This window comes from Rhinichthys klamathensis, unplaced genomic scaffold, assembly GCF_029890125.1.
Source record: "Rhinichthys klamathensis goyatoka isolate OS25496 unplaced genomic scaffold, OSU_Roscu_1.1 h1tg000040l_1, whole genome shotgun sequence".
Taxonomy (NCBI): Eukaryota; Metazoa; Chordata; class Actinopteri; order Cypriniformes; family Leuciscidae; genus Rhinichthys; species Rhinichthys klamathensis.
The window spans coordinates 7,684,532-7,698,515 of NW_026606587.1; the positions used below are offsets into that span (position 1 = coordinate 7,684,532).

Sequence of the window (13,984 nt, forward strand, 5' to 3'; positions counted from 1 at the left end):
TCTCGAGAAAAGAGGTTTTCCCTCTAAGGTTTTTTTCCATAGTCAACTAGCTAGCTAGTTATTAGTTATCTAACATTAACATTAAAAAACATTTTCTATTTAATGAGAAAGTCATACGAACCTCAGTGTTAACCTGTCACCTCTGACCTTCAACAGCTGTCACAGCTCCTGGTGCAGATGGGATGTGTTGCAGGAACTGATTTGCTATAGGCTACTCCTGACTGGTCGAAATCTCATGCTACTTAGGACAAATGTAATGTACAGAAGTAGCTGCACTGCTTAAATACAAAATTAAAGTGTTTGAACGAAAAGATAAGTAAAGTTAATTAATAAGTAAATTTTTATGTGAAATGTGCATATTTACACCCAATTGTCATGGTATGGGGAAATTTCTTTTTTAAAACTTGAAACCAATTCCTTGACCCCAAAAATGTACACTTTGACACCAAATTTGTCATTATAGCGATAACAGAAGCAAAGATATGGGCTCTAGAGTATTTTCTACGCATTAGCGGCATTTGGCATTTTTGAAAAAACATGTTTATTTCTGATACAAAGTGTGATTTCACTTGTGTCTTAGGATACATTTATTTGTATGACCCTAAGGTACTTCCATACCAAAGGCGACCTTTGCATCATGACTTGAAGTCAAAGGCCTATTTTTTGGGCTTAACCTCCTTACTACTTGTGGATATGGAAAAAAAAAAAATACTAGACTTTTTTTTTTACATTTTGGTGATATTAACTTTTCTTAAATTAGAATAAGCAGTAAGCACCAACCAATGAGAGTGATTTTGAACTTAAGAAAGCTGATCAAAAATATATTTGTTGAGAGCCAAAAGCAAAACATAACGTCCTGGTTGCGTATGCAACCCACCGTTCCTTGAAGGAGGGAGCGGAGGACGTAGTCGAAGCCAATCGTCTTTGAGTCTAGGAAGCCAATCGTCTTCGAGTACTATTGAACGAGCCAATGGAATTGGCATGCGTGATGACATCACACACTCCGCCCTCGCAGAGCGGGTATAAATAAGGAAGTGGATGCACGCACTAGTTGCTTTTTCGCTGAGGAGCCGAGCGTAACTCGGAGTCAGCAGTGGTCCAGCGGTAGTGGCAAATATGTTCCCACCGTTCCCTCCTTCAGGGAACGGTGGGTTGCATACGCAGAGCCGGACAGTAACGGAGTACATTTACTTGAGTACAGTACTTAAGTACAATTTTGAGGGATCTGTACTTTACTCGAGTATCATTTTTGGGGAGTACTCATGACTTTACTCAAGTACATTTGAGAGGCAAATATTGTACTCTTTACTCCAATACATTTCTATCCATAACCGTGAGTACCCGAGTAAAAAAATAAATAAAAAAATCTCGGAAACCCTCAATTTGTTGTTTCCCTCTCAAACGTGATTGGATTGTGCAGGCGCCACTGATTGGGACAGCCTATCAGCAATCACTTTCAGCTTTCCGCCAAAGTCAACTCCATGGTCAGATTTTATATTACACATTTATGTAAGCCAAGCATTTGGTTTGATGTTCTTGAGTATGTGGTGTGTTTAACACAGTCAGGTTCAAATGTGGCAGTGGCGTAGCCACGAGGGATTTCTGATTTCTTAAAAAAAAACTTTAGGAGGCAAAATATATTTTTACTGATTATGTGAATTACACTGCGCAAACCAAAGTAGGCTACTACCCAGCAAATGAAGAAGGGTTGGCGCTCAGTCTCCACAGAACATAAAATATTAATTTTGTTTTATTTTATTTTTCGGGTTTGCATTTATGAGGAAAAAACAATGTTATGGACGTGTTCTCCGTTACGGACGTGAGCGCTCTGAAAGCGGCATAAAAAATGCTTTAAAAGTTTCACAGAGACATCAAACAGAAAACACAAAACCTTTCTTTAACCTGAATTTCGTTTTGCATTAATTGTATCTTAATTTTAATCAATGTTTCATCAACCAATTGCCTGGGTTTAATAAATAAGAAGTAAATAGCAGACGATAGATAAGAAATGGAGGCGCCGGCACGTGAACTGGATCTCGTCTCATAAATGAACCGAAATGCCTCTCACAGATATGTCTACTTTTAAACAGAAAAATTCAAAACGAAAGAAAACAGACTACAGACTGCTCTCTGCTTATGTGATCCGTATGAAATGTGCATTTCTCTCTGGCGCGGTCACTACTGAATATCGCGAGTCAGCATCGTCAACTTCATCTAGCCGACACTGACAAAGAAAACACTTGTTTATTAACAAGTGTTTATTAATAAACAATTAAAATATCTCCTTGCTATATTTTACATATTCATAATCATTCCTTTTGCCGGTTCTTTGTGACAGCTTTTAGGTGTTTTATTGGCAGCGCCACCCTTACATGTGGTGTGTGTGTGTGTGTGTGTGTGTGTTGTCCCCGCATTTAAAGATGGGACCCCCCAAAAATTTAATTAAATTAAATAAAGCAACATGGTAAAAAGATGAAAATGACTTGATTTTACTTTCAATTCCTTTTACATTCTCCAAGGTATTAACATTAAAATTTTTCATAACTCCATGTAGGCCGTTTCTGTGCATAAATGTAAGCACTGTGGCAGTAGATTACTAATGCAATATTTAGAAAATTTACTCTTGTACTCCTGATACTCAAGTACTTTTAAAAACAAGTACTTTAGTACTTTTACTTAAGTAGACATCTGACTGTAGTACTTTTACTTGTACTTGAGTAAAATTTAGCAAGGGGTATCTGTACTTTTACTCAAGTAACAAAGCTCTGTACTCTGTCCGCCTCTGTGCATACGCAACCAGGACGTTCCCTTTCAGTCGAGAACGTCAGACGTAGTTGACGTCGACTGAATGGGGATCAACCATTGAACACACCACTAAAGCTGCCACCTTCCAGTGCCTAGACAAAAGCCTCCTGATTCCCCCCAATTTAAGGCTGAGAAGGGACAGGGCTTAGGCCAGGGAAGTCACTTCTGTTCCTACAGGCTCACAGGGAAAGCGTTCACTGTACATGGAAGGAAGGGACGCTGCGGAAGCCACATTCTGCCCGAAGGGAGGTAACGTGGAGAATACACATATGAACTGGGCGGAGACTGGGCAGTACAACATATGGAAGGTCACTGGGGTGGCTCCAGCCTATGACAGGGGGAGACTCAACCGGCCAATGAGGGAAGACATGGGCTCACCGTAGGGAGCCGTACCATGGAAGAATATGCTTTCTCCCCCAAGCTTAAGGACGAGTTAGCATTCCGAGACCCCTCTCCTGATCTGGGGTCCCTCATTGATGTGGCCATCCGAGTCGACCATCGCCCCAGAGAACGCCAGCCGGAACGAGAGCGGGAGACCAGCTTACTTGAGGCCGCCAATCCTGTTCAATTGTCTCTTCCCCCTGGTGACCTAGAGGAGCCTATGCAGCTGGGGGGAACCCGGATATCCTAGACCGAACACAATCGAGGGTTAGAGAGAGATGCTTCCTCTACTGTGGCAAGCCAGGCCATTTTCGCATGGACTCTCCTGAGCTGTCGGGAAAAGTCAAGTCTCGTCCTGGAGTAGGGAGGCCGGGGCGAGAATAGGAATCATCCCCTGCTCTGCTACCTCTGGCTTAACGATCCAGGCCACTATCACCCAACTTCTTACAATTATGAAAACATGATGCTGCTTTCCGTTCCATCCCTTCAAAGTGGTCGACGATTCTCTTTCAGCAATTGTTAAAAGTGCATGCTATCACTATTATCTACAATATTTCATACTTCTGACTGCAATGACAGCAATGGATTTTACTATTTGCACTTTTTGGAATCAGTGACTGACAGCTGGAGTTTGACATGTGAGTTCCCAAAATGAGTATGAAAGTCTTTCATATCTCTAAATGTTTTTGTTTTTCAATGTACACAAGCTCCTTTTAATGGGTTTTAACTGATTTGTGTACAGACCTTTTGAAACAGGAGACAATTCATTTGATCCTTTGAAACGTTTTACCAGTTTACCAGTGACGTTGATTAATTATGTAATCATAACTGAAACAATAAAAATGTTCTGTTCTCCTTTCAGCAGAGGGAGCAAAAGAAATTACAAAGTTATAATCTCATAATAAAATACATCATATGTTTTCACCTTATATTGTTTTTCCTTTGCATCATTAATGTTTTAAATATAGAAATATGCAACCAAAAACAATGCTTGTCTCTAAATCACGGCTTGTATACAGACAGCTGGCCTACTCACACTCAACCCCACAAGATCATGCTGGTGAACCAGCTTCACCAGCTCCACCGTTCACCAGCACGAATATGCTGGTCCACCAGTTAAACCACCCTGGACCAGCATGGAATCCATGCTGGTGTGAGCTGGATTTTTCAGCAGGGAAGCTTTTTGCATCAAAGTCATAAAAAGACTGTAAAGCTGCAATCGCTGCCAAATGTTTTGTCAACTAAGCTGGGGTCTGAATACTTATGTCACTGTTTCTTGGATATGCTTGTGCAACAGTCATTGTATCTGTGGGTGTTTGTTATATTGCAGAGTGCACATGAGCGTTGGAGTGACCGGTATCATTTCAGCATGACACAGAAGAGTCTGGCACTGCAGGGCTGGCAGCGGGATCGCTCAGAACTGCTCCTGAGAGGGCTGAGCGTGTTAGAAGACTGCAGGATTTCTCGCATACAGCAGCAAGAACTTCAGCACCAGCGTTCACACCAGCAGAACATCTGCCTCCTGCTCAGAGAAAAGGTTTTTACATTTACCTAAATCTTAAGACACTGCCGCACTAGGTCTTAATTTTTTAACAAGTAATACATCACAAATAATACATTTAGAATGTGAAATTATAACTTAACTTCACTTCTGTGCAACACTTCAAACCTTCAACCTTTGAAGTTTGTGATCTTTGAAATTCAGTCAAGAGGTCAGTCTTTGAAGTTTAGATGAGTCACATGTCTTTTGGAATGGAATGCGTACTCAATGGAATGCGTATCTTCACATTAGCTTATGTTTCCTGTCTCCTGTAAATGGAAGTCAGTGGAGCGCAAAGTTTAGTGTGGCTGTGGTTTTGGTCTTCATGACCTGTGAGGAGTGTTTAAGAATCCTGTTTGGAAATCATTTTGCAATTCCATTTAGTGGATTAGGAACACACAGAGCAGGATTATAGTTTACAGTCTCATTATAGCAGCCCAACATGTCTACATTTCACTAGTCTGTCTCTCTCTTTGACTCTTTCTCGCTCTTGTCCTCTCTATATCTCAGAACTCTATGCTTTTACCTGATGAGTAATTTTCAGTCAATAGTACAGTGAAGTCTACAGTGAAGCCTTGGACTAGTGTGAGAATACTTTGTATTTTAACCCCCGGTTTCATGTTTGAGCTGTTTTAACCCCCTGGGGTCGGTGGTCGCGCCGGCGATACCAACTCGCTTTTTTTCTTATCAGTGCAAAAGAGACTCAAAATACTCTACATATAAGTGTTGTACATCATTAGAACCTGTAAAGTGTCTATTTTTTTGTGGATACTCAAAATAAAAACAAAGTGTTGTGCTTTTCGCCAAATAAAGAAAAAAAAACATGATGCGAGTTCTGCGTTCTCTCTGTCAGTGAAGTTCATTCTGAAATGCGTCAGAAAATGAACTGTAACTCAGCGAATACTCAGTCAAGCAGGAATACAGGCACACAGGCATGAAGCTTGAATTCTCGTCTTTTAAATGACGTAATTTATTCAAAAAACAAACATTCTCAGTTTATGTAATCTGTATGAAAAGAGAGAGATGTCAGTTGTTTTCTTTTCAGCTCATTATAGCTTATTAAGCTTTAATGTGACCACGCCCACTGAGAGCACGCGCTATTCAAACGCAAATAATCTGAGGCAAGCCACGCAAACGTGTGAACCCCCACAACAGCTGGATAAAACACATCAAGTTTAATAAGAATCATTTACTTTACGTCGTCTTGCTACGCTGTGAGGAATAATACTATCTAATAATCCTGGAAAAACTTACCTCAGAAGTGCTAGTAGTTTCATTTCGAGGAGTAACGGATCAAGCTGATGCAAGTTATTTATTCTTAAGTGCTTTGTTCTAATCGCGATATGGAATAGTGTCTATAAACCGCAAAAGACTGTTTAAATATGAATCGCATGTCTGTGTGTGAATGAATGAATGTACGGCACAATTCAATTTGTGTGTTGTTTACCACAGCTGTACATCGTGCGTCTGTGCCGTTCATGTTTGTAGCTGTAGTTTGTTTATTAAGCATGCAGGGAAACCACCCAGTAGAGCATTACAATAATCTAGCCTTGAGGTCATGGACGCATGAACTAATTGTTCCGCATTTGTCAATGAGAGCATATGGCATAATTTAGATATATTTTTAAGATGGGAAAAATGCGGTTTTACAGATACTAGACACGTGACTTTCAAATGAAAGAGTGGTATCAAAGAGCACACCCAGGTTCCTAACTGACGACGAAGACTTAACAGAGCAGCCATCAAGTGTTAGACAGTATTCTAGTTTATTACGTGAGGAAGTTTTTTGTCCAACAATTAGAAACTCTGTTTTTTCAGAATTTAGTAGTAGGAAATTACTAGTCATTCAATTTTTTATATCAGCTATGCATTCCGTTAATTTTGTGAATTGGTAAGTTTCGTTAGGTTTTGAAGAAATATACAGCTGAGTATCATCGGCATAACTAATTCCATGTTTCTTAATGATATCTCCTAATGGTAGCATGTACAGAGTGAACAGCAGCGGTCCTAGTACTGAGCCTTGTGGTACGCCATACTGAACTTGTGATCGATAAGACATCTCTTAATTTACTGCTACAAACTGATAACGGTCAGACAAGTATGATTTAAACCATGCTAGTGCAATTCCACTAATGCCAACATAGTTTTCTAGTCTATTTAAAAGAATATTGTGGTCAATGGTGTCAAATGCAGCACTAAGATCAAGTAACACTAATAGAGAGATAGAACCACGATCGGATGATAAGAGCAAATCATTTGTGACTCTAACGAGAGCAGTCTCAGTACTATGGTACGGTCTAAATCCGGACTGAAAATCCTTGCAGATATCATTTCTTTCAAGAAAGGAACACAGTTGTGAGGATACTGCTTTTTCTAAAATATTTGACAGAAAAGGCAGATTCGAGATCGGCCTGTAATTGACTAATTTTGTATGATCAAGTTGCGTTTTTTTAACAAGCGGTTTAATCATAGCCAGCTTAAAGGTTTTTGGTACGTATCCTAGAGACAAAGACGAATTAATGATATTAAGAAGAGGATCTATGACACCTGGAAGCATCTCTTTCAGTAGCTTAGAAATTAGTCAAATTTTTCCTCAGGGATACTACAATGCACTGCACTCCCTGATGCGATACTGTAGTAGACGGTTGCATAGTTATAATTTTGTCCCTGATATTATCGATCTTATAAGTGAAGAAGTTCATAAAGTCATTACTGCTGTGTTGCTTGGAAACTTCTGGGCTTGAAGCTTTCTTTTTCGTTAGTTTAGCCACTGTTTCAAATAAATACCTAGGATTATGTTTATTTTCTTCTAATAGGGTTGAAAAATAAGCAGATCTAGCAGCTTTTAAGGCCTTTCTGTATGCAATCGAGCTCTCCTTCCATGAAATCCGAAATACCTCTAGTTTAGTTTTCTTTCAGTTGCGCTCCATTTTTCTGGCTGCTCTCTTAAGGGCCCGGGTGTGCTCATTGTCTCATTTTCTTTAATCTTCTTTAAGTGCAACTGAGCAACTGTGTCTAAAGTGCTGGAAAGGAGAGAGTTAAAAGTTTCTGTTGCAATATCAAGTTCTTCTAAGCTATCCGGGATGCTGAGATGATGAAACTGATCAGGAAGATTATTAATAAAGCAATCTTTAGTGGCAGAAGTGATAGGTCTAACATATTTGTAACACGAAGTCGGCTTTGCAGCCTTGGCTAAATGTAATTTACATGAGACTAGATAATGATCTGAGATGTCATCGCTCTGCTGCAGTATTTCAACGGCATCAACATATTCCATGTGATAGTATTAGATCTAGAGTATGATTACGACAATGAGTAAGTCCTGACACGTGTTGTCTAACTCCAATTGAGTTTACAATGTCTTTAAATCCCAAACACAATGCTTCTTTTTCATTATCTACATGTATATTCAAATCACCAACAATTAGTACTTTATCTGCAGCCAATACTAATTCTGATAGAAATTCAGCAAATTCTTTGATAAAATCTTTATGGTGGCCTGTATACAGTAGCCAGCAGAATTCTCAAACGTGATTTATCGTTTATACTATATATTTTTACATTAAGCACCGACACTTCAAAAGAAGTATATTTAAAACTAGATTTCTTAGTGGTTTTGAAAATATTACTATAAATTACAGCAATACCTCCCCCTTTGCCTTTCGGACGAGGCTCATGTTTATAACTGTAATCTTTTGGGGTTGACTCATTTAAAGTAATGTTATCGTTTGGTTTTAGCCAGGTTTCTGTCAAACACAGCACATCTAGGTCATAATCTGAAATCATATCATTAACTATGAGCACTTTTGAAGTAAGGGATCGAATATTCAGCAACCCAAGCTTTATCGTTTGCTCATCTGTATTATATCTGTTTTTTATTTGTTGAACATCAATTAAATTTTTAACCTTAGATGGGTTTGGACGTTTTTTGGATTTCCAAATTCGGGGGAACAGACACAGTCTCTAGTCAAGTTAAGACAAGTCATCTTCATTTATATAGCGCTTTTAACAATGTAGATTGTTTCAAAGCAGCTTTACAGAGATAAACATACAATTTACGGTAACAGAGATTGTTTTGGCTTTATAGCGATTTTTGAATAATGTTATTTCCAGCTAAAATTAGTTTTGATTGATTCTCTTCCAGCAAAGTTATCATTTGTTATCAAATTAGGGGCCACTAAGACGACGGAGTTCTCTCTAAAAAGACTTTAAACGCGAACCTGTGACCTGATGGCGTTCACATGCGCATTAAGAATTGATTCTATAGTTATATTCGTTTGAATATATGTGCGCAGGTTTGTAATTTCCCTAAAAACCATGCCTAAACAAACTACTTGTCTTGCCTATACATTAGATAAAGAATTTTGTTTTATTTGATCACTTCGGGGTACGCAAACCGGATTTTCAACAACGCTTTATCTGTAGAGTGGGAAAGGGATCCTCCATAGGAAGAGGATAGTTGACACTTCAGCACTGCATTGTCATCGGGTCCAGGCGAAGCTCCTTCGTCAGATCTGGATACGGCCTGGATCCGGCAGGCTGCGGGAAAACCTCGGGATAAACAAAGACACTAAAGTTAGCGTAGATGCCATTCTTCTTATGATGTAACGAGTACATCTGGATTAAAGGGAAGTTTTCCCAGTTCCGGCTGACCTAATCTATGCAGCCTAACATTGAATTATAGAAGTCTATAATGTATTATGTGTATGCTAGGTCAAAGAGATGTGTTTTTAGTCTAGATTTGAACTGACAGAGTGTGTCTGCTTCCCGGACAATGGTAGGAAGACTGTTCCAAAGTTTTGGTGCTAAATAGGAAAAGGATCTACCGCCAGCAGTCGATTTTGATATTCTAGGTATTATCAACTGGCCGGAATTTTGAGATCGCAATAGACGTGAAGGACTATAATGCTTTAAAAGCTCGCTCAAGTACTGCGGAGCTAAACCATTTAGGGCTTTGTAAGTAATCAACAATATTTAAAAATTTATACGATGTTTAATACGGAGCCAATGCAGTGTTGACAGAACCGGGCTAATATGGTCATATTTCCTGGTTCTGGTAAGAACTCGAGCTGCTGCGTTTTGAACTAGCTGTAGTTTGTTTATTAAGCGTGCAGGGCAACCACCCAGTAGAGCATTACAATAATCTAGTCTTGATGTCATGAACGCATAAACTAATTGTTCTGCATTTGTTAATGAGAGCATATGGCGTAATTTAAATGTTTTTAAGATGGAAAAATGCAGTTTTACAGATACTAGATACGTGACTTTCAAATGAAAGATTGGTATCAAAGAGCACACCCAGGTTCCTAACCGACGACGAAGACTTGACAGAGCAGCCATCAAGTGTTAGACAGTATTCTAGGTTATTACATGTGGAAGGTTATTACATCTATATGATGATATCTAGGTGAAAGAGGCTCTATGTGGTGGGATTTATCTGACCTTGGTGACGCGAGGCCGCTAGCAGACGGTCGGTTAAGCCAGTCTGTCTGCTTCCTGACCTGGTGCCCAATTTGTCATGTTTTATCTCTAAGATTATGAGCCAAATTACTAGAAAGAAGAGCAGCACCATCCCAGGAGGGATGAATACCATTTCTTTTCAACAGGTCAGGTTTGCCCCAAAAACTTTTCCAATTGTCTATGAATTCTATATTATTTTGCGGACACCACTTAGACAACCAGCCATTGAGTGAACTCAATCGACTATCTCATCACTCCTGCGAACAGGAAGGGGGCCAGAGCAAATTACAGTGCTTGACATCGTACTTGCAAGTTCACACACCTCTTTAATATTAATTTTGCTGATCTCCGACTGGCGAAGTCGAACATCATTAGTGCCGACATGAATAATGATCTTAGAGAATTTACGATTAGCATTAGCCAGCACTTTTAAATTTGCTTTGATGTCAGGCGCTCTGGCTCCTGGCAAACATGTGACTATGGTGGCTGGTGTCTCTATTTTCACGTTCCCTGTGATCGAATCCCCAATTACCAGGGCACAATCAACAGATTTCTCAGTGGGTGTTTCACTGAGCGGGGCAAATCGATTTGTTATGGTAATCGGAACGGAAGAGTGTTTTTTTGATCTGCGACGAGCGATCCCTCACTGTCACCCATTTGCCTTGTTGCACAGGCAATAATTCAGCCGGAACCGAATCTTGTAAAGAGTTCACTATGCTAGGCGCATCCAAAATAGTATCTAAAGCCTTAGCACACTTACTATCCTCAATTAAAGTTTGGATGCGTGTCTCTAGTTCTGAAATCTTCTCCGTCAGCCTGACTGTCTCCTTGCATTTATCACATATAAATCCTATATTGCCGACAGGGAAGGCTATGTTATACGTGACATGAAGTGCAGGTGACAATAACAGGACAAGACATTACTTAACATGTTTGTTGACTGATTCTTACTCACCTGGGCTTTTTATGAACTCAAAGGCGCGGGCGCGCAAGAGAAAATAAATAAATAAATGAGCGCACGGATGGCGCGTTAACAGGCTAACGTTAGCGAGTTACTAGCGTGCTGTGTTAACAATAACGGAAGCTAGAGATGTAAGGTTAATCTGAGATGTTGGGTAAGCTGTATTTAGTAGTATAAACAACTAGAAATGGTAGTAAATGATGGCTCAAAACAAAGTAATACGAGGCTCAGGCGGAGCTTACAACCTAGAAGCAAACAAACACACAGCAGGCAGCGAGGCAGACAGGAGCAATCGATCAGCGATCAGCCCAAATCCAATAAAAAGAAATTCAATAAAAAAAGACCCATCTCAGAGTGCTTTATAGAATGTACGGTTAATGAAAAAACGAAGACAGAGACAGAATTGCTGCAATAAAGACTTTATTTGCAAAAGGACTTTACTGCAAGATAACAAAATATACAATATAGTTACCATTTATTATGTGAAAACTGTAAAACAGCTTATTTTATACTGTTCCCTTTCAGTCGCTCACGTTCGACGTAGTCGACGTGTCGACTGATTGGGATCACGCTTAGGGAGCCTGTCATCTTCGAGTATTATTAAAACGAGCCAATGCACATTGGCGTGCGAGATCTGCATCTCACACTCCGCCCCGCGCCGCGGGTATAAATACGGAAGTGGATGCACGCAACAGTTGTCTTTCGCTTCGGAGCCGATCGGTCTTCATGTCGATGTCTCTGAAGAGTGTTGTTTATTACAACGAGCGAGTGTGTCGGTGCTTCTTCAGGAAGGTTCTCCCGGTGCTGGTGGTTTACAGCGCAAGTGCAGCGGTGGTCTCTGAGCTCTCAACTGCTGTTTTAACAGCATCAAATTTCTGTTTGTGTGTTTGTTTGTCTGACGGCCGGTTGTTGAGGGCAAAGAGAGTGAGTGCTTCACTGCTACAGGCTGCACCATCCCTGTCAGTGTTGCCGCGGTCATTCCCCTGTGTGCTCCGGCACTGGTGAGTTTTCAAATCCTGAAAGAGCAACACGGGTGCGTTTGCGTCTTTTTCAAGATGTCATTCCACCCATGCGTTTCTGGATGGGGTCGTTCCCTGTCCCCCTCTGACGGTCACAATTGTTGCATCACGTGTTTGGGCTTACAGCACGCTGAAGCAGCTTTTTCTGGATGGCTCATGTTCCCATTGCGGGAATATGACTGTCTCGGTGTTGAGATCGAGACTCGCCTTCGTCCGCGAAGCCCATTACCATGCCCCACCACCGGGTGCCGTGTGGGATGGGTGATCGGAGGATAGTGATGGAGGTCTCGCCCGGAAACCTTTCCCTGTGGGCTCCTCACTCCTCCATTACACCGCAGCCGGTGGAGTGCTCTGTTGAGCGCGCTGGTCCATCTGTAATGGATTGACCAGACGTTTCATCCAGGGTTTCTCCAGAGGACAGGATGTCGATTGCAGCATCGGAGGGTGAGATGATCTGTGGAGATGACGACTCGGCTGCGTTATCCCCTTCGGGGAGTGTAACGTTGCCCGAGCCAGATCCACAGCTGTCAGCTATGCTGAAACGGGCTGCTGAGGCTGTCGGGCTCGAGTGGAACCCTCCACCGTTGTCCCGCTCAGTCTCGGTTGGATGATTGGTTTCTCGGGGCGGGCCGCGCTGGTTCTCAGCCCTCCGCCCCAGTTCCTTTCTTTCCCGAAATGCATGGAGAGCTTACTAGGTCGTGGACGGCACCTTTCACTGCCGGAAACTGCCTAGAGAGCACCTCCCCCCTCACTACCCTTGACGGAGGAGTGGTGAAGGGTTACGAGATGATCCCTCCTGTAGAGCGGTCTGTCGCGGCACACCTGTGTCCGGCGGCCGCTACATCAGGGAGTGGGGATCCTCGTCTCCCCACTCAGGCCTGTGAGCTCTCGTCTGTTCTTATGGACAGAGCTTACAAAGCTTGTTGGCAAGCTGCTTCCTCTTTGCATGCCATGGCGTTGCTACAGGTCTATCAGGCCAAAGTACTCATGGACATGCACGAGGGTAGCCTAGACCGTGCGCTCATGAGTGAGCTCCGCACCGCAACCGACTTGGCTCTCCGGAGCACGAGCGCTGCGGCCTGCGCGATCGGCCTAGCGATGTCCACCCTGGTGGTCCAGGAGCGCCATCGTTGGCTCAGCCTGGTTGATATGGCGGATGCGGACAAGGTTCGGTTCCTGGACTCCCCAATTTCCCAGGTTGGGCTTTTCGGCGATGCGGTGGATAACTGCGCCCAACAGTTCTCTGCTGCTCAAGTGCAGACGGAGGCCATCCGGCACATCCTGCCCCGGCGGCCAGCTGCTGCCTTCACCCCGCCACCGGTGGCAGTTCCTCCGCCTGCTCGTCACCGAGGGCGTCCCCCGGCCGCCGCTTCTGCTCCTGCTGAGGTCCCGCAGCAGCCTTCACCCAGGCCTCAGCGTGGAGCAAGCCGCAGGCAGGCCGCCCAGCCTGTCTCAGGCGCTAAGATGAAGCGTCCCTGAGACAGGCCACCCAGGGATGGGGGGACGAGCTCTTCAGATGGTTACCGTTCCGCCACTGGCTCCCCGGAGTCCAGTGGCACCCAAATTGTCAGAAGAGCAAATTCCTCCGCTCCTGGGTCCCAAGAGAGTAAGGCTGGCGGTGTGCGACCCTGTGAATCGGCTTTGCACCCCTCAGCCCCCTCTTGTTCGCCAGCTGGCAGCACGATGCGTTCGAGGACTCGGTCATCCGCCTTCTCACGTATCCCCTGTTGCCTTGTGGAGACAGGTAAGTGTTGCTCCGCTCACTCAGACCCCGCATCGGGCCGCCCCCGGGCCTTCCGAGCCAGGTCCCTGTCTTCC

The 13,984-nt window shown here is 42.7% G+C and overlaps 1 protein-coding gene across 1 annotated transcript in view; it reads left to right on the plus strand.

The window, feature by feature from the left end:
• Positions 1–13,984, plus strand: part of LOC130081773 (coiled-coil domain-containing protein 148-like) — a 146,185-nt gene that overhangs the window by 98,615 nt on the left and 33,586 nt on the right. The window contains exon 7 of the mRNA XM_056246478.1: positions 4,517–4,723. Within this exon, the coding sequence (XP_056102453.1) occupies positions 4,517–4,723 (207 nt within the window). The remainder of the gene's footprint in view (positions 1–4,516; positions 4,724–13,984) is intronic.